The 21,712-nt window shown below is 40.2% G+C and overlaps 1 protein-coding gene across 2 annotated transcripts in view; it reads left to right on the top strand.

Annotated features, from left to right (window-relative positions):
• GMDS (GDP-mannose 4,6-dehydratase) overlaps positions 1–21,712 on the top strand; it is a 596,567-nt gene that overhangs the window by 495,364 nt on the left and 79,491 nt on the right. For both annotated transcript variants that reach the window (XM_026511368.4, XM_057305018.1), the window contains one exon: positions 7,815–7,911. In XM_026511368.4, the coding sequence (XP_026367153.1) occupies positions 7,815–7,911 (97 nt within the window). The remainder of the gene's footprint in view (positions 1–7,814; positions 7,912–21,712) is intronic.

The following is a 21,712-nucleotide window of genomic DNA, read 5'->3' as shown; positions in this document are numbered from 1 at the left end:
TTAATTTGGGTCTAGCTTAATATTCAGTGTTATGTTATCATGATTGATCCATGGTGTTCTTTCCAGTAAAACCACAATTACTTTTTCTTTTCTGTACAATTGCCATTTGTTTACCAGAAAGCTAATAATTTTCATTTATCTTCATTTGCTTTATTTTCTATGTATTTACCACTAAGTTTACCCCAGACCTTGCCCAGCTGTCTAAATCACCTTCGAAGGCGTTCGGGCCTGTGGGTTATTCCCTTGGTTATGTCTTCCTGTAACAGGACCTCTGGAACCTTCCCACCTGATCCCATCTAGACTGGTGGAGGGTTGGCATTCTGTGATCTGCCTTCATGCTCGTCTGGGAGGGTTCTCTCAGCCACTCTCTTGAGTTGGGTCCTCTATTTCCTGGCATCGTTTTAGAAATTCCTTGGTGTGATGGAGCAAAATCTTAGTTTCCTAAGACTAGTACATGGAAAGCAAATATTTTTGACCAAGTATATCTGAAAATACCTTTATTCTGTCCTCAGATCTACCGGTTGGAAATATTTTTCCCTCAGAATTGTGAAGGCCTTGCTGTGTTGCCACAGTACCTCCCACAGGTACTGTGGGAGGCTGAGGGCCATTCTGACTCCCTCTCCCTGTGTGTTCTCTCTCGAAGTCTATCAGTCTTTCTCTTTGTCCTAATCTTCTGAAATTTCATGAGACATGGGTCCCATCCATTATTTGGGCACTCTGTTGGGCCCTTTCAGTCTGGAAATGCATGTTCTTCTGCTCTGATCAATTTTCTTGATTTAACTTAATTATCTGCTCTGCTCTGCTTCATTTTTTCCTGTACTTTTTCTGGAAATCCTATTATACTGACCTCTTGAGGCCATCTTCTGATTTTCTTATCTTCCTTCTAGTTTTTAATATCCCCATCTTTTTGCTCTGCTTTCTGAGAGATTTCCTCAATTTATCTCTAAAATCTTCTCTTGAATTTTTAACTTTTCATATTCTTTCAAAAAGAATTTCTTAAATCTCTTTTCTTTTTTCCAGATTGTCCTTTGTTACAGAGTATCATAGTATCTTAAGTTGTTACATAGTATCATAGTATCTTATGTTACATACATAGTCTTTGTTACATGAGATAAGATTTTCTTATCTCTGAAGATATTAATGGTGGAATATGTGAGTTTTTGTCTGTTTTGTTTTATTTTTTAATTACCCTTCCCTTTTGTTCTATTTCCCCCAAGTTGCTGTTTTTCAATTCATTTGTTATGATTTCTCATTCAAAAATGTGGTTTTCCTCACACATCTATCTGGTCCTTGGTCTTCTGCTCATGTTTAAAAGCAGCGGCCTACACTCTCACCACTGTTGTTCAACATAGTACTGGAAGTCCCGGCCTCAGCAATCAGACAACAAAAAGAAATGAAAGTCATCCAAATCAGCAAAGAAGTCAAACTTTCACTCTTCACAGATGACATGATACTCTATGGAGAAAACCCAAAAGACTTCACCAAAAAATTGCTAGAACTGATACAGAAATTCAACAAAGTCGCAGGATATAAAATCAATGCACAGAAGTCAGCTGCATTTCTATACATTAACAATGAAGCAGAAGAAAGAGAAATCAAGGAATCAGTCCAGCCATAAGATACCTAGGAATAAACCTAACCAAAGAGGTGTAAGATCTGTACTCTGAAAACTATAGAACACTTATAAAAGAAATTTAAGATGACACAAAGAAATGGAAAAACATTCCATGCTCATGGATTGGAAGAACAAATATTGTTAAAATGTCTATGCTACCCAAAACAATCTACACATTCAGTGCAATCCCTATCGAAATACCATCAGCATTTTTCACAGAGCTGGAGCAAACAATTCTAAAATTTGTATGGAACCAAAAAAGATCCCAAATAACCAAAATAATGTTGGAAAAGAAAACCAAAGCCAGAGACATCACAATTATGGACTTCAAGCTCTATTACAAAGCTGTGGTCATCAAGACAGCATGGTACTGGCACAAAACAGACACAATAGAACCCAAAAATGGACCCTCAACTCTGTGGTCAACTAATCTTCAACAAAACAGGAAAGAATGTCCAATGGAAAAAAGACAGTCTTTTCAACAAATGGTGTTGGGAAAATTGGACAGCCACATGGAGAAGAATGAAACTGGACCACTTTCTTACACCATACACAAAAATAAACTCAAAATGGATGAAAGACCTAAATGTGAGACAGGAATCCATCAGAATCCTAGAGGAGAACACAGATAGCAACCTCTGTGACCTCTGCCGCAGCAACTTCTTGCTAGACACATTTCCAGAGGCAAGAGAAACAAAAGCAAAAAATGAACTATTGGGACTTCATCAAGATTAAAAGCTTTTGCATGGCAAAGGAAACAGTCAACAAAACTAAAAGGCAACCTACAGAATAAGAAAAGAAATTTGCAAATGTCTTATCAGATAAAGGGCTAGTATCCAAAATCTATGAAGAACTTACCAAACTCAACACCCAAAGAACAAATAATCCAGTCAAGAAATGGGCAGAAGACATGAACAGACTTCTCTCCAAAGAAGACATACAAATGGCCAACAGACACATGAAAAAATGCTCCACATCACTTGGCATCAGGGAAATACAAATCAAAACCACAATGAGATGCCACCTCACATGGATCAGAATGGCTAAAATTAACAACACAGGAAACAACGGATGTTGGCGAGGATACGGAAAAAGGGGAACCCTCTTATACTGTTGGTGGGAATGCAAACTAGTGCAATTGCTCTAGAAAACAGTATGGAGGTTCCTCAAAAAGTTAAAAATAGAGCTACCCTACAACCCAGCAATTACACTGCTAGGTATTTATCCAAAGGATACAAACATAGTGATTCAAAGGGGCACATGCACCCCAATGTTTATAGCAACAATGTCCACAATAGACAAACTATGGAAAGAACCCAGATGTCCATTGAAAGATGAATGGATAAAGACAAATTCGGGGGGGGAATATTACTCAGCTATCAAAAAGAATGAAATGTTACCATTTGCAACAACATGGATAGAACTAGAGGGTATTATGCAAAGTGAAATAAGTCAGTTGGAGAAAGACAAATGCCATATGATTTCATGCATATGTGGAACTTAATAAACAAAACAGATGAACATAGGGGAAAGGAAGGAAAAAAGAAAATAAGAGGAAAACAGAGAGGGAGGCAAACCATAAGAGACTCTTAACTAGAAAACAGACTGAGGGTTGCTAGAAGGGAGGTAGGTGGGGGTTGGACTAATTGGGTGATGGGCATTAAGGAGGGCACTTGATGTAATGAGCACTGGTGTTATTTGCAACTGATAAATCACTAAATTCTACCCCTAAAAACTAAAAGAAATAGATAGATAGATAGATAGATAGATAGATAGATAGATGATAGATAGTAAATTGTGTTAGCTCTTCAAATTTAAAAAGTAAAAAAAAAAAAAAAAAAAAAAAAAGTGGGAGCCTGAAAGGCTATTTGGGAGTTTTTTGAGAACATGGTTAGAGTTTTTGACTGTGTCACTACAGGGAGACCTGACGGGATCATTTAGTTGGAGAATCTCTGATGCCCAGAGAAGAGTCCTAGTCTCCTGCCTGGAAGGAGATATGCCTGACTGCCAGAGCGCCGAGGAGTCTCAGCATTCAGCACACATACTTCCCGGAATTTTTCCTTCTTTTCAGCATGGTGACCCCACCCTTCGCAAGCCCAGTGACCTTCAGTCCTGGGACGTTGTTCTCCAGGGAGGGTGAGGCAGTTGCCAAGTGATGTGGAATCTGGGAGGGGACTGGGCAACACACTGCTTCTCAGGGAAAGTCGTAATCCGCCCTCACTTCCTGACATCTGAGGGCTTCTGCAAGTGTAAATTGGGTTCATTCTCAGCTTCCCCGCTGCTGGCTTGGGAGTCTGTTTTCTAGGGCTTCTGCTAAGTCCTTTAACACTCATCCATCTGGCTTTCCAGCTTCCAGAATTTGGTTTCTCTTGTCTCTTTCTTGTTCTTTTAGCCCTTGTGAGTTTATTCCTTTTCTGAAAGGGGCCTGGGGAAGGAGCAAAACTGTACAAACCACCACCTTTATCCAGAACCTAATAATTCTTCTAGGATGACTTTATGTCATTTTCTAAACTGTAGCCTCTGGCAACCTCCTATTTCCATATCTATGTCCTAATAAAATAGTAGTTTTAAAAATAATGCCTGAGCGCTTTGGTGATACTCAGGTTGCTACAAGGAGTGCATCGTCCCCTCCCTTACTTTGGCTCTATCTCCTAAACTTAACGCAGCTTACTTTGCTTTTGTTGTTCGTTAAAGGAATTCCTAGTTGAGTAGATTTTAATAACACCTCATCTTGCCTTATTGGGCTTGATTCCGTTATTCTTGAATGCTTTCTATTGCAATTTAATGCTTATAAGGAGCCAACAATGTATTTTAAAAATTGAATTATGCAGGGCCTCTGCTCAGAGAGCTGCTGATCTAAATTGATGGGTAACAATTCCTGTTAATTAGCTGAATCCTCAATTCCCTGTTGAGCCACCTTCCTTTCTTAACATCCCAGCTCTGCTTTGAGTCACAACATTGCTTGTTAGGACATGTCAGCTGTTACCTTTTACTTGTTAATACAAGTGTTTTGTGTATTGTTGTAACTGAATGTTTTTTGGCCCTTGGCCGAAACTTTTGCTTACTGCCCTCATGCAAACCTAGTGGAAATTGCAAAGTGGTTTTTGCCAACTCCGTTCTGCTTTGAGCCATTTCCTGGTTACAGCTGATTATTCAATGTGAGTAGATTAATTGTAGGGGCAATGCCATGCCCCTAGAGATGGTTTGGACCGTAGACAGCGTTTGCAAGATGACCGCCCAGCAGATGGAATTCAGACAGAGGCCACGAAGGCCTGTGTGCCCACAAATCACACCCACAGGTGCCCAAGTGGCATCAAACTCAAATCTAACTTGCAGATTCCTTCCATCAGTCTTTTTCCCATTTCAACTACTCTTTACCAATCCCAGATGTTAGCATATGGCTGCAGAGCAGTCAAAGGGGATCAGTAGTGAACAGGAAAATTCAAGGGGTCCAGCAATGCAACCTGTTGGTATGAACGGGAATTAAATGCTTTCTTTTAGCTGAGGGTCAGGATATACTGTTACTCATCCCCTAAAGCAGGGGTGAGCAACCTATGGCCTACAGGCCAAAGCCCCACCCGTTTTCTACTGTCCTGTAAGGATGTTTTTACAGTTTTAAAGGGTAGTTTAAAAAAAAAAATGATGATGATGAAGAGGAAAAGGAGGACGAAGAAAACAGAAGGGGGAGGAGAAAAGGGAGGAATATGTAGCGGAGACTGTATGTGATCTGTAAAGCCTCAAATATTTACTTTCTGGTTCTTCACAGAAACAGTTTGTCAGCCCCTGCTCTGGAGACACAGCTGGCTCTGCCTCATTCCCTTCCTGCCTCCCATGTTCCCTCCCCAGTCAGGGAAAGCTCTCCAGGTCTTTCCCAGCCCTTTAGCAACTGAAATATGTGTGTGTCCATGTGTGGTTTCAAAAAAAAACAATTAAAAATAGATTCGAATCTCCAGTTCTCCAGTTTGTGACATCTGAGCAGATTTATCAGTAAGAAGGACAGTGTTACCAATATGTATGTGTGCACGTGAGTCAGCGTGACCCGTGATAGATTACATACCTAGCTGCCTTGGGGGAAAGCAGCAAAACTCTGAGCAGTAATTTTGTTAACCCTTTTGGCTTCGTGCGAGATACTGTCAGGAAGACATATGCTGAACTGGTTTCTCTTTGTGAGTATAAAATGGGACAAAAAATGAAAACATGCTTATGAGGTACAAATATCCTTTCACTTACTGAAAGCCTAACCAAAGAGAAGGCTCACGTAAACCATTAACTTTGGAATTAGGTAATTTTTTTAAAAAATAATGATTTTATCAGTTATTTTCCCTTACTGTAGATATTTGCCAAGATCTGGTCTTTTCCTTAAGAGATATACGGGGATGGGGCGCCTAGGTGGTACAGTCAGTTAGGCATCCGACTCTTGGTTTTGGCTCAGGTCATGATCTCAGGGTCGTGAGATCGAGCCACCCGTGGAGCTCCTCGTTCAACCGGGAGTCTGCTGGAGATTCTCTCTCTCCCTCTGCCCCCCACCTGCTCTTGCGCACATGAGCCCTCTTGCTCTCTTGCTCTCTCTCTCCAAAAAATAAATAAGTAAATCTTTTTTTAAAAGAGATGTGCAGGGTTTATCACTTTAGGTTTTCTCATTTTACAGTATTTTTAGTCTGTGTGCTCTAAAGCATCCACATACCATTTTCAGGTGAATTTTCCAAAAACATAGCTCTGATCCTACCAGATTAGTCTAATCAATAGTAAGAAATTAAACCAAATAAGTAAATTACCAAACACCCCTTTTTGAGGCAACTAATTAGTATAAAAGCCATAGAAAAATGCCAGTTGTGCAGTTTCACATTGTTCAACATACACTATAATTCTCTGTGCATTAAGGGATGTTCTTCGTATTTGCCTTGAGTCCATTGGCAAATTCAGTGCACTTCTAAACTGACTTTTTCCCACGATGAAATATTATCCCTCTGCTATAAGAAAGTAAACTGAGGATAGAACATTCAGATGATTGTTGGGGAATAAAGCTTCTAAATTCCAAAGGTAGTTTATATCTCTAATACCCAACCTATGTCCAAAATATAACCATGATCAACAGTTAATGTTCAACTTCAATAACACATGTGAATGACACAGTCAAGTAACTAATTTAATGCTCTGTTCTTTCCTTTGATCCCCACTGTGTCTCTGATCCAGGGAGCACACAAAATTGTCCTGTTGTCACAGGATTCATCTCCAACTGATAAAGCAAACCAGTTCTGAAAATAAGCATTGAAGTCAAACATTACTTCGTAATTTCTTTTCTTTCTTTCCTGAAAAGTTTCATTTGTAAAAATAATTTTAATTGTATAATATCATGTGTTGTTTGGATATTAGATTGTAGAAATACAGAGGTTTACATTAAACCAGTACCTTCATTTCTTTAAAAATGAGAACATACAATGGAATCCCAGCAAGCTGGTCTTGAAGCTTATGAGTATATGCTGCACGATGCACCATATAGACTTGAGGTGGGTACTGTTTCCAACTGTGGATGTTTAAGGAAGAAAAACCTAAGTCCAAAGAAGATTGTAGCTGAATTGGAGATGCTAATACACACTCTCTTAGCAGGCAGTAAACCACTTGTGTACTTTTTGGAGGCTTAATCATCTGAGATTTATTAATGAGGCCTACTGCTGACTGGGTAGAGCAAGGGAACTTATATATAATACAAAGATGAAACGAATGGTTAATTTAGGGTGTGAAACTCATTCCAAACTGGAATGCATTGAAGTTACAATAAATATGCCTAAAGCATCACTACAAATTTAAAAAAAAAAAAAAATAGAGGGAACACAGAAGACATTAATTAATTCATAATAATTGATCAAGAATAGTCTAAAGAAGTACAGATCTTTGAAATCCCTGAAGGTTGCCCAATTCCTTATTCTGGCTAATCGGTTCATTTCTAAAGTCTTATTTCTGAACCCATCATGATTTCCTTAAAAAGAAAGAAAAAAAAGCCTGCACTTTCGAAACAGATCTGGAAAGGCTTTGCAAGTCACTGTTGCCCCGATAACATGGTTACACGTCAGCTTGTATTCCTGTAGTTAATGACTTTATACACTCCTGCAGGGAGAAGGCTGAGCCATCCCGAGGGACTACCACATGGCAAATGCTCCCGAGCAATTAGAGGCTGATTAAGTGTTTATCTGCTTTACAGGTGGGAAGGCAAGAATGAAAATGAAGTGGGCAGATGTAAAGAGACCGGCAAAGTTCACGTGACTGTGGATCTCAAATACTACCGACCGACTGAAGTGGTAAGGACGCCCTGGCCACCCAGGGCATGGCCACATTTGGCTGGCTGGCTGGGAAGATATTCTCACTGAATATTGACAGCCAGCCTTCAAAGCTTTCCATTGGATTCTCTGACATCCTTCAGTGAGCAGTTCCCAAACCAGAATACAGTGAATTGAGTTTGAGATGTTATTCTCACCAATCCATTGCTTTATAAAGGAAGACAAATACTGACTGATGAGTGGATGAACACAAAAGTTTTCTGTATTAAAAAAATGACGTATGGAAGGTTAGAACATAACATCTTTCTTTCCTAAGCCAAGGAAATAGTTGATTTGAGAAACGGAGACTTCCATCAAAGGCAGGTCCCCTCACATTATTAGCTTTGGTAGCCGCTCCCTGGTACCCACAGGATGTCTGACGTACAAGGCGCTCCATGACCTGCAGGATCTCGGGATCAGGAGGGCTGCTTGCTGTTCCGTACACACATGCGCTCACACATGTACACACACTCACAGGCACCCACACACATCCATATAAACCTAAGCCATAAAGGATCCCCCTGTACATTTTTTAAGATTTCGCTCATGTACCGTCCTGCCTATGAATCCTTTTCTGGTCAATATGCTGCTACCATTAAAATTTCTCCTCCTGCGTTTGTGTCTACATTATACACTATACAGAATTATGCTATAACAGCTATTATAATTTATTGGACTTGTTTGTTTACATGACCTTCTCTTTACCAAACTGCGAATTCTTTGACAATAAGGACTTTTCTTTTAATATCTTAGGCTATAAGAAGTAGGTGCTTCATAAACATTGACTGATGAGCAGATGAATACAAAAGTTTTCTGTATTAAGAAATGACCCATAGATTGTTAGAACATAACATCCTCCTTTCCTAAATCTGTAAAAATATCTAGCTTGGTGGTATCACTTTAGTGTGGTCTACCTTCACACTATGGTGACAAAACCCAACATGTGAAATATGTCTAAAGATAATAGAAAGCAGCATCTTCAGAGAGAAATGTTCAGATGTTGCCTAATGAATATACCTTAGCTGTGAAAATTGAACCCATTTTATTGGCGCTTTGAACCAAATTCCTATCTGTTGTACAAGCTTTCAGAGATTAGGAAAACCCCAGGGAAGAGAGACTGAAAGTGAATGTCATCAGCAACCACCCTTTAAAATGTCTTGTTTTAAACAAAAGAAAAAACTTCATTCCATGGACTCTTACACATGGGGGAAATCAAAAGGAAAGGAAATAAGGAGTGCTCAGAGGCTGGGGCTGTAGAGTCAGTGCATTGTCCCGGCTCAGGGCGTGGCTGGGTCTTTGACACGCAGTGAACAATGGTTCCCTGTGCTAATGGCAAGTGGGTGTGCCAAGCAGAGGATGTGCTCCGTCTCTGGGGGAGGAAGATACCAGCACACTCCTGCTGACACAGCAAGGAAAGCCTGTCTGTGGAGCCCCCTAGCCACACTGCCGTCGCTCCCCTGGCCCAAGAGGTGCCACAGGGGTGTCATTTTTCTGGAACATGGCACAGATCACATAGATGGAGAAATGTGTTTCTGTCCTCACTGACAAGCATTGTCATGTCAGAGTGGAAAATTTACTGAGCCAACAGAAACCTCAGTCCTTGTAACAATTTAAACATGGTTCTTTCTCGCTCTGACACCAAAATAGTTTCAAAAGCTAGGAAGTCATTAAGAATGGCTTGTCTGTCATTCTCACTTAGGCAAGGTGTGGGATTGATAAGGACCCAGAACAAAAGAATTTGCTGAACAGGAAAAGGACCCTTGGACTAACAAGACGGTTCTTAGAGTCCGTATCGACCCCTCTTTCCTGCCCCGACACCGCATCCCTCTTCTCATTTCTTTTGTTCATTCAAATGTCATCATCATACCTGTTCTGCAATTCTATTTACACAAATGTTGCTTGAACATAAACGCGGCATCTTACTTCATATGCTTGCTTTAGTTTTTCACTGATGGAGCTGTTACCCCAGATTCCCTTTTGATTTGGGATTCCCCGCTTGATTCGGGATTTCTAGCTGCATTTCATCTTTCTAAGCCTTAGGCTGCATTAGTTTTGTTCATCCCACTTCAACTTAGTATTCTGTTGGACAGGCTTCATTCCTCAGAACGATGAGTTTTCCCAAAACTTGGACCAGCTGGACAGACTTGTGTTAAATTGCCTTAGGGGTGATAGTATCCTCCCAGTTGAAAGGTGACCAGAACTGGAGACTGACTTGTAAATGAGCTTTCACTTAGGTGTGGGGCCCTAACAGCCAATACATCTAGAGTCATTCAGAATGGGTCCTGAGAAGCGTCTCTGAGGTTTGTCAGCACTGAGTGTAGGGTGGACATGGAATTCTCCCATGTCTTAACTGGATCCTTCCCATTTCAGTTTCTTAAATCTAACTTGCAAGTGACAGAGGCTTTTTTTTTTCTTTCTTCCTTGAATTCTTTTAAAAGTTTGATCTCCTGACCAGCATGAATCATGTACCCTCCAAGATTTTCAGCACACAAGGTACTTCAAAGCCAAAAGCATAAGCTAAATCTTCTTAAGAGTGAAATGGTTCCAGAATGATTGATAGGGGAAGAAAAGAACCATCAAGAAAATTTGAAAAAAAAAAAAAAAGTAAAAAGAACATATCAGGTCTCAGAACATCAATATCCTAAAGCAATTAAAGGAAAATAGAATTTTATGTTGTGTTTTTTTTTTTTTTAAATAAGATTCAGGCTGATTTTTAAAAACGCTCTTTGCCCAGTTAGAGCAGCACTAACCCAAAAGAGGCCACCAGTGATTCCATAGAGAACATATTTCCACACACACCAGTAATTTCTGTCCTCATGGATTTAGCCACCACAAAACCTTAAATCTTGCTTCTCTTACCAACATGGAAAATCTTGAAAGTTTTTGTTCTGAGCTAAGGACTCTAGCATCCAATTAGAGCTGAATGGAGTCACATTCTTTTAGTTCTTTACCTATAAATCTCTGTGTCTCCTTTAAATGTTTAGGAGTTTTGCTTCTGTGAAGATCTTGATCCTGGAAATTAGACTTTAAATCTCCCATTGCCGCCTGAATTCCAGTATTTGGTGATAGTGACATTAAACTCGAGCTCTGTGCCTCTTAAAGCTCCCGTCCTGTATGTAATTTCCTATATACGCAGCTGTTTATACACAGACTCATTGCGACGTGCGTTCATTCGCGGAGAAGAAGTAGTGTCGTGCTTACGTGCAGGCCCTAGAGCCAGACTGCCTGAGTTCAAAAACTGTCAATGAGTAGCTGTGTGACCTTAGGCAGGTTACTCAACTTCTCAGTGCCTCTGTTTCCTTGTCTTTAAAAATGGGATTAATAAAAGAGCAAGAAGTTTATAGAAATGTTGAAGAATTAACAGTCAGTTATACAAAATGCTTATTAAAACAAGTGTGTATCTGGCACACGGTAAAATACCCAGTATCAATGCCGTTATTGTTATTTATTCATTCATTCACCAAATATTTACCACACGCTGTGTGAGGCCCTGGGAATTCATTATGAACAAAATAGACACATTCCCCCCTTGTGGAGATTGTACATATGGGGCACGCATCAGTCACTTAGATCTAGTACCTCTTGAAAAGTAGAATGACACATGGTGAATTGTGCAGATTGACCAGTAAAAAGTGGATAGAAAGGTATAAAAAGGCTTCAGGCAAATATTAGTAAGTACTTTGATATTTTTATTCTTGCTTTGTCTTGCTTTTCATCCTTTCTGATTCTCTTTCTGAAGATTCAGTAGCTATTCAGTGGTATGAAAATATGCAAATATTAGAAAATTTATGCTGATTTATTACTTAATTTAAAATAACCATGAAGATGTCTTCGTTTTGTTTGAGAATTTTTGACTTGGAAAATTTGCAAAGGTTGGATTAATGAGAAATTCATCCTAATGTGCCAAATTTTTAACCACACCAAAAGGTCAATCCACTTAACGGAAAAAAAAGAAAAAAGCTAAGTTTTTGGTGTTTGGTGTTTTTTGTTTTTTGGGGTTTTTTTTAGTGAAACTAACAAAAATCATATTTTTCTACAGAGCATTTTAGGAAATGGCATAGGGGACACATTCACAAACCAAAATTCAAATCACATATCTTTCATGAAAAATATCTTGACTTAAATACTACTAGATGACGCGAATTAGGTCTTCCTTGCTCTATTATCTGTCTTGACAGTCATGTTGCTTTTCATTGTATTTCTAGTGTCCTCGGTTGTGCTTGGGTTTTGTTCTACTTACTTAGATACTTTATGTTTATTTCCATTCTTTATAGCTATTAGAAAAACCATGAGTTAAAATCCAGATTTGAGAAAGCAATAACTTCAAAGAAGTCCAACAAGCTGGTTAAAACAACACCTTCCTTCAATAAAAACATGTGGCCTGTTTCTAATCAAATTACCATATGCTTGTCGAGTTGTCCCCTCTGCAAACTTTTCCTAATATTTTTCTGTAAATGATATTAAGTTAAATGGCCCATAATTGCTTGCTCTATCTCATAGCCCTGTTTAGAATAATGCCATGTAACACTTTCCAGACCTCAGGAATCTGATCTGTCACCAGAGGGTGTGTATAAATACCAGTTAGAGCTTCCCTCAGCTCCATCTCTGGGTACTGGGGGTCTTGAAACTGTCCCCTTTCTCTCCCACTGCTATTCTCACCACCTTCTCACACTTCCCCTCCCAGAGCAGGAAATTAGATGCTCCCAATTCCAAGCCTTCATCCTCCCCAGCGCTGTCAGAGCCAGTTGGTCCTTCCCTGTCCTGATCCTCTGACCTCCAAAGCTCCAGTCCTAACCCCTCCACTCCTCCTTTTCTTTGTTCCTTGTTTTGACTGGTGGGAGCCAGGGTAAGAAGATGCAGAGAGAGCAAATTAAGGGCAAGTCCCTTTCTTTCTGCATTCCTGGCCCTGTAAAAGGAAAGACTATTCCATAAGATCCCTTCCAGTTTTCATATCCTAGCATTCTCTGCTTTTACAGCAATTACAATGGAGTGGGATGCTAGCACTAATGTCCCATCATAATGCTTCCTCTGAACTTCTTACTACTTGTATTTTATAAATAGTTTATATCTCTAAATCACTGTTTATATATTTTAAGCCTCCCTCTTAGGCTCCTCATACTAATCTTTATATCCTTCCTTAATCACATTGGCCTTTCCTGCCCTTTTCCTTCCTTGGACTTAACCAAAGGAGCTTTAAGTTTCAGTCTCTTCAGTTGATTCTCAAATATTCCACTGTGTGTTTCCCTACTTCATAGGATCCCATACGGAACCCCCAGGGGCATATAACATTCCTCTTAAAGCCTGTGATCTTTCCTTGGTTGCTACCCCCCTCAAGAGCATTTCATATCTAATGAAATAGTAATTGTGTACTTACTTATAATGCCCCCAACGTCCTATTTTTCCTTAAAAGTTCTCACGCTTAGATCCTGATTACAGCAATGTAATTAAAGATGCATAAAATCTATATGAATGTACATAACCATATACTTTCTCCTATTTAAAAATAATTTTTGTATTTATCCTGAAAACTCTCTCATATTCTTATGTAGATGGTTTTATTCTCTGCACCAATAAGGAATTCCTATAAAATCTGTACTTTTTTTCCCCAAAAAAACTGTCCAGCTAATGACTACCCCCATTTATAATTACATTGTTGATCTCTTGACATCTACAAAAGAAATTCCAAAATCTCAGAAATTCATTTTAGCCTCTGCAGTAACATTTCTTAGGAAGAACAATTAGTACTTGAGTTCTGCTTCTGCCTCAACTAGCTCTGATGCAGTCACTCAAAGTATGGAATTACGTATGCGAGGCCCATCCATCACTGATGCGGTCACCTGTTCCCTCCTCATTTCCATCTAGCCAGTGAGATCTATATTCTGGAATCTTACAAATCCCCATTTGCTCTTTGTTTGTTTTTTAAACAAATTGACACTGTTCTTCCTGTTCTATCAAGCTGTATTTATCTTCAAAAATAACTATAATTCACAAATCTTTATTCATGGAGATTTCATAGATAACACTATCTGTGGTTTCATTCTTCCACTCTATTCTGCTTTATCTTCCCAATAAAGTTAGTTATTCCTTATCAAGTTTGATTTTTTTTTCCCCGAGAACTTTGTTCACTGGCAGACACCAAATATTCCAATTCTACCAAAATTGAGTCCATGTATGTCTGCTTTGGGCTCCTACCTATCTTTATGGGACCCTAGAGCCCTCCTGTTGCCTCACTCGCCATGCCCTTGGCTCGTGGCAGACTGATTTATTCACTCAGTCACTATCACATCTGTTAGCAAAGTTGAGAGCTCATTTGACTGCTTTGGTCAGAAACCTCCAAGCTGATACCCACCGCTGATGGTCTCACCCAGTAGCTCTGATCTGCCTCCTAGACAACTGTGCTTAATGTGGTTGGCCTGCTGGTAAACACCTAGTTCATTCGGCGGCTCTTCAGTGCAGGCACTGTCCTTAGTGGCAAAATCCAGTTTGTACATTTTGTAACACTGTAATAAATTTGCTAGTTCCCTGGATAAGTCAAATGTGCACTGCTTCATGAAAATCTGGTTTAAGAATTTCTACACTTAGATAGGTTTCTAGGTACTAAACGATTCCCTAATTTTTAGGATTTATTACAGGAATCCTTTAAAAATAATATGCTCACCATGTACCTTTAAAATACAACTCTTATTTACTTTTAGCATCTCCAAAATATATCAGTGTATACAATATAAAATATCCTTATAGGATTGAGGTCTTAAAGATTCAATTCAAGAAAAATGTTTGTTGAGGGGCGCCTGGGTGGCACAGCGGTTGGGCGTCTGCCTTCGGCTCAGGGCGTGATCCCGGCGTTATGGGATCGAGCCCCACATCAGGCTCCTCCGCTATGAGCCTGCTTCTTCCTCTCCCACTCCCCCTGCTTGTGTTCCCTCTCTCGCTGGCTGTCTCTATCTCTGTTGAATAAATAAGTAAAAATCTTAAAAAAAAAAAAAAGAAAAATGTTTATTGAATTTCTACGGTGGAGATAAGTCCTAGCAGCACTGACAGAAATATGAAGATGGATGAGATAAGGTTCCTCTCCAATGGTAACTCTCAGAAAAATGAGCGGGAGCACCTAAGAAGCTATTGGGACAGTCAAGAGCAGGTATAACAAGGAACTATCAGAACCAGGGCAGTGGAGGTGAGAAAAACAGTGACAGATGCAGGACACTGCAGAGATGGTGACCACAGGGTTAGGTGCGGATTGGACAGTGACATGTGGACGACAGACAGGAACTGAGGGTGGCTCCTTGGCATAGAGGCTGAACAGTGAAGGCAGGTAGGAGATCATGATGCCAGAATCCACATCAGAGACGTAGCAAGAGGACTCAGTTTGCAGGGGGAGGCGTTGAGGAGTTCTGTTACATTCATGGTACCTTGGGGATACCCCCGTGGCAGTATCAGACAGGAGCTGGGGCTGGAGCTGGAGGCCTGGTGTAAAGCAAAGAGGTCAGGTTTAGGGCTAGCTGTGCAAAAATCTGAGTTAGAGCCCTGAGATGAGCTCCCCAAAAGAGAGCACGGCAGGTGGAAGGAGAGAAGAGCATGAACAGGGAGCTAGTCACAAAGCCAGACAAGTTTGAATTCCAGGAGATAAGCCTCAGAAGCATATTTTGAAAAAGTGGGTTAAGAATTCTCAGAATTCAGGGCGCCTGGGTGGCACAGCGGTTAAGCGGCTGCCTTCAGCTCAGGGCGTGATCCCGGCGTTATGGGATCAAGCCCCACATCAGGCTCCTCCGCTATGAGCCTGCTTCTTCCTCTCCCACTCCCCCTGCTTGTGTTCCCTCTCTCGCTGGCTGTCTCTATCTCTGTCAAATAAATAAATAAATAAATAATCTTAAAAAAAAAAAATCTCAGAATTCACAAATCAAGCATTTGTATCCAAGAGCCTCAGAGCCAGACTCAAGTGTCTCCCACCCTAGATAAGTATCCCCTGCCTTCGAGGCTCCCTATGGATTTAAAGGGCTAATGCCACCAAGTTTACCTTAACGGGTAGATGATTACTACATCTCAATCCAGGCAAAACTGAATTTCAGGTGTAAGCAGATGTAATTCAGATATAATTTCAAATTGTTACATCCTAGAAGTCAGGTTGCAAGGCATTTTAGAATTCTTAAAGATGAAAGAGCTTGTATAAGGTATCTTGTGCTTCATATTACCAGTTTTATTACTGTCATCGTCACTAATTATGATCATCTTCCACTGCTGCGAAGGCATTAGTTATCAAGAGACATCTGAAAGGACACTTTGAGCTCTCTGACTCCCGAGATTCTCTTTTATTTAAATATTTATTTTGTTTGCGGAAAAGGTTATTTGCTACTTGCCAGCTCTGTCCTTCTTAATCCAATGGCAGAAAAATGATCTTGGTGAGAGTAAAGGAGTTGACTTAGTGACCCTCACTTCTGATTCTGCCTAAATTGTGTATTGCTAGAAGCCATAACAGGCCCCTAGATGCCTAACAGGCTAGAGAGCAGCCACCAAAGAGAACACATTAGGCCATAATTCATGCTCATATTTACCTGCCAACCAGACCCTTCACTCCTCCCTCAGAAATGTTCCTGCAAAAACCTATCTTTGTACTTGCTTCTTAGAACCAGCTAGATGTCACTTTTACAGTCTAGAATCTGTGTTGGTTTCCTATTACTGCGCTAACAAATTATCACAAACTTAGCAGCTTAAAACTACACCTATTTATTATCTTATAGTTCTAAATATCAGAAGTCTAAATTGAGTTTCACTGGGTTAAAATCAAGGTATTAACAGAGCTGTGTCCCTTCTGGAGGCTCAAGGGTTCTCGGGCTGTGGGGTATTCTATGGGCAAGAATACTTATTAATCACTTTGAACCATTGCTGGACCACAGTGCTTTCTGTTTTTTGGAAAGCACATTATTAATCACTTTGAGGAGAAAGAAGAAATGGAGGACTTGGGGCGCCTGGGTGGCTCAGATGGTTAAGCATCTGCCTTCAGCTCAGGTCCTGATCTCAGGGTCCTTGGATCAAGCCCCACATCTGGCTCCCAACTCAGCAGGGAGTCTGCTTCTCCCTCTCCCTCTGCCTCTCCCCCTGCTGTGTTCTCTCTCTGTCTCTCTCTCTCGAATAAATAAAATCTTTAAAAATAAAAATAAAAAATAAAAGAAATGGAGGACTCTAGTTCATTGTCAGTTTAAAATTTAACAAGCCCTTGAACAGTTGTAAATGAGGACACACCATCCTTAAATCTGAGGGAACACCAGGCAAAGGAACAAGAAAGGAATGGGAGCTTTAGACGAGGGTTTTGGAAAGATTTGTGGTTTGAGAGAGAGAGAGAAAGAGAGAGAGAATGCATTCCAGGTTGCAGCAAGAGGTGTCCTGGGAATGAACCAGTGGGGCCTGCAGAGACAAAGGGCAAGGAGCCCGTCACGCGGAGAGAGCCTGTCCAGCAGGGCAATAATGACTTTGCTTCCCAGCTTCCACTTGTCCTGCATCCTCTGTTGCCTGGTACTGGGCCTCCAGCCTGTCTTTTTTTCGTCCTGTATTTTTACCTTCCTATATTTTTCTTCCTGTACTTCACCTTCGCTTTTCTTGCTATCATGAGTCTTTTTTTTTTAAGATTTTATTCATTTATTTGAGAGAGAGAGAGCACAAGCAGGGGAAGCAGCAGAGCGAAAGGGCGTGGGAGAAGCCGACTCCCCACTGAGCAGGGAGCCTGATGAGGGACTCAATCCCAGGACCCCAAGACCATGACCTGAGCCGAAGGCAGATGCTTAACCAACTGAACCACCCAGGCACCCTGGGAATGAAATTAATTCTATGTGGAAGTGGTATTAGACACTACATTTGAGATTCAGGTTGCTTCTATTATTTTTGGGGAAAAAAGGTCAGCAGAGAAAGTACACCTAATTGATCATCTAAAATCACTTACTGAAATTTGGGGAATATGTCAACTGTTCTCTAAGTCAAGATGTTGACGAGAAATCATCTGTTTCTGAATTAGTTTTAGCTTTGGAAGATTAGAGAGTGCTTTATTACCTTACTGATATTCTAAAATTTAAAAGAAAGTGTAGAGGTAATTTGAATATGCTCTACTGGCTAGCTTTATAAATTTAAAAAGTGTTAAGTCTGAACACTTTTTATTCCCAACCCTGACTTTTATAAACCTTAAAGCGTCTAACTTCTCCTTACTTCTGTTTTTTTTCCACTGTAACATAACAATGACTATTTTCCCACAGTCTCAAAGGGCATATTGAAAAACTGATGAATTATTAGTTTCAAGGCCCTGCGCAAATGTCAGCCCATTGGTGAAGCCTTCTTTTATTCCCTCAGGCAAAGTTAGCACTTACCTCTTTTGAAGCACTTGTCCCATTGTTTTGTGATGTGTCATTTTCACCTGGGACCTTGGGGGCAGGAATGACATCTGATGGCCTTGGATAGTACCCAGCATATAGTAGGGGATCAATTAATGAATGCATGTATGCCACATCAAAGAATCATTCTTGTGCTTTCCATCCAGCCCTGGTATAAACAAAGTGGCTTGACACTCTAATAAACTGTAATTAAATCCCAAATAGCAAAGAAGTAAAAATATATATATTTTCCTCTTTTTCCTTTTTTTTGAAATTCTGTTGCAAGATGAGTATTGAGTTTATTCACAGCTTACATCTGTACACCCAACCTTTAAACAAAATTCATATTCCATTTATATCCCTCTGTCTCTGTATATCCCCTTTCATGAGTTCTTTTTTATTTTCTGTCCTTTTCTCATCTTCACATGTTTTTGTTGATATTCTCTTTTTTCTTCGTCTATTCTGAAATTCTTTTTTCCATAGGTTTTGATTATTTCCCCACGCCCCTTCATGCAACTCCTTTCTTAAGCAATTCCGACCATCTCAAATAAGCTTTTAGCCAATCACAACACACCAGAGTTGCTTACTGGTGCCTCCTTAGAGGAAGAGCTGGTAATGGGGATAGTACAGCCCAACTCTAGAGCAGGGTGCCTTTGGCATCCACATGGTGTATTGGGGGTACACTGTTGTGCACCCCCATATGAGAATCCTTACGTTGTCTCTCAAGTCTTGGAAGGAGTGCACTATTAGCATCACATATGCAAAACACCTGCTAGGTTCCCACTGTCTAAGGAAAGTACACCTGCCAAACGGAGGCATTTTAACTTGGAGCTGCTAATAAGAAATGCCCCAGTGGCAGCTACCATCTTTCTTTTACCTACCCTAAGACTGTATTTGTAGAGCGAAGTATCGTACAGCATAAGAGATGCTTAGTTGTTCTTTTGCTTTGTCCATTGCGCATGTTCCTCCATCTCCAAAACTCTGAATAAAAAAAGTGAGGAGTATAGATCCGTAAATATCTACAGTGACTGGTATTTTGACTGTGGAGCCAAAGTCTACCAGAAGCCTAATGGCATGTTATCACTTCCTTTCCTCACTTAGACTCTTCAGTGTTTTTCTTCTTTTTATTTTTAAGTGCAGATTAAAATGTAAATATATGATTATGTAAGAAAAGTAATAGTCACTTAGGACAATATGTTTTTAATTTCGAAATAAGCATTAGACTTGCAGAGAAGATTTTCTTAGTAAGGCTTGCAATGTCTTCCTCTTTGTGCAGTCATTTTGGTGAAAAATACAGTCAAATGCACTGGAACAAGCTTCAGACCTACTTTCTAAAACACGGTTTTTGGGGTGCCTAGGTGACTCAGTTGATTAAGTGTCTGACTCTTGATTTCAGCTCAGGTCATGATCTCAGGGTTATAAGATCGAGCTCCACTGGGAGTGGAGCCTGCTTAAGATTCTCCCTTTCCCTCTGCCCTCCCCCCAAAAAAATAAAATAAAATATAGTTTTATTTTTTTTAATTTTTATTTAAACTCTAGTTAGTTAACATACAGTGTTATATTGGTTTCAGGAGTGGAATTCAATGATTCATCACTTATACACAACACCCAGTGCTCATCATAACAAGCGCCCTCCTTAATACCCACCACCAATCTAGCTCATCCCCCACCCACCTCCCTCTATCAACCCTCAGTACATTCTCTATTGTTAAGAGTCTCTTATAGTTTGTTTTCTCTCTCTTTTCTCCCCCCTTGTCATATGTTTATCTGTTTTGTTTCTTCAATTCCACATATGAGTGAGATCATACGGTATTTGTCTTTCTCTGACTTACTTTGCTTAGCATAATACATTTTAGCTCCATCCATGTCACTGCAAAAGGACAAGATTTCATTCTTTTCGATGGCTGAGTAATATTCCATTGTGTGTGTGCGTGTGTGTGTGTATACACACATACGTGTGCGTGCATGCACACCCCAGATAGTTTTCTTAAGGTTGTGTTTCCCAAATGAAGAGAAGTGGCCTGATTGAGTATGGCTCTCTTGCTAAAAATACTAACTTATACTGAGGATGTGAAGAAATAATTCTGATGGAACCATGATCAGATAAATAGGAAAAAGAAAAGAGGGAGAATGTGGATCAAAACAGTTGCTAATTTTTTTTGAGGACGTTGTTTTGTGTGCTGCCTAATTGAGATGAGAGAGAAGCCATTTGTACACAGTTTGGCACATCTGTAAAATGTAGTGTGAGGGTGGGGGAAGGGAAGCCCATGGATCTAAAGCCTGTTTTTCTCTTGGTGACATGAAATACTCTCTTCCTGAATCAGCACCTCCCACTTGCCCTAAAGGTGGGATGGCTGTTGATACCAGTGCATTGTCTCCTCTCAGCTGGCGAGGGAGGACAGTGGGAGGCGGTGCAGCCAAGGGGAGGAGAAACTGAACAAATAATGCCCACTCATCCGGTCCTAGTGTGGGCGGGTGCGGGGTGCCCAGGAGCGGCAAGGACTTGCACCCAGTCATCACATGTGGCAGTGAGCAACTACCAACTGATCCAGAAAGGAAGTGAAAAGATAAAATGCTGGAGTCCATTAGCAAAACCAGGACATTTCTTATTCCATAAGAATAGTGGTGGGTGAGGGAACGATTTTAATCGTGGTTTTCTTTAGCGTATCTATGAAAATGCTGGCACTTAACCTCCTGTCATTTGGGTTTGTCTGGCAAAATATAAAACAAAATGTGGTTGCTTGTCCATTTAGAGCATGCACTCTGGGCACGTCTTCTTATTTATCAGTTTTACATTTGTGACTTAGTTCTACCCAGTCTTGTGTTTGCTGTTTCGTCGCTTTGGGGATAAACATGGATACAACATGGTCATTGCTTTCTAGCTTTCTACGACAGGAAGAGCCTTCCACACCTGCACCGTTGTCCCCATATGCGGACATACGTCTGTCGGTCTGTTTGATTCAGATCATTCTCTCCTCAACGCTCCCCCAAGTAAGTGTTTATATTGTTCTGCTCCCAACCGATATTGAAACCCAAACTAAATAACCCATCACTTCCTAGAAATACTCCTCTCCTCTTCCACATTTTCATGATGTTGCTCTTTTTTAAAAAAATAATTCAACCTCTTTTCTTTTTTCCTTCCTTCATCTTGATAATTTTTCCAGGCAGCGGAACTTCATTTCTGATTCCCTTATACTTTGTGGTCTGAATCACAGATTTAAAGGAAAGCGTGTATTTGTTTTAAACATGAGGCTATAAGTCATTATTTCTTCTACATCTTCTATCTGTGTGGGTGACATTTTGTGCCTCCACTTTCACTGTAAACAATAGGCTAGAATGTGTTTTTTGCAGTTATTGTTGTTTATGGAAACCATTGGCGATGATAGTAGTTTATTCATCTGAAGGAAACAACAAGGCAAAACACGTCAGTT

The sequence above is a fragment of the Ursus arctos genome, unplaced genomic scaffold (genome assembly GCF_023065955.2).
Source record: "Ursus arctos isolate Adak ecotype North America unplaced genomic scaffold, UrsArc2.0 scaffold_31, whole genome shotgun sequence".
NCBI lineage: Eukaryota > Metazoa > Chordata > Mammalia > Carnivora > Ursidae > Ursus > Ursus arctos.
The sequence above is the reverse complement of the archived record's forward strand: the minus strand, read 5'-3'. Positions and strand labels throughout refer to the sequence as shown.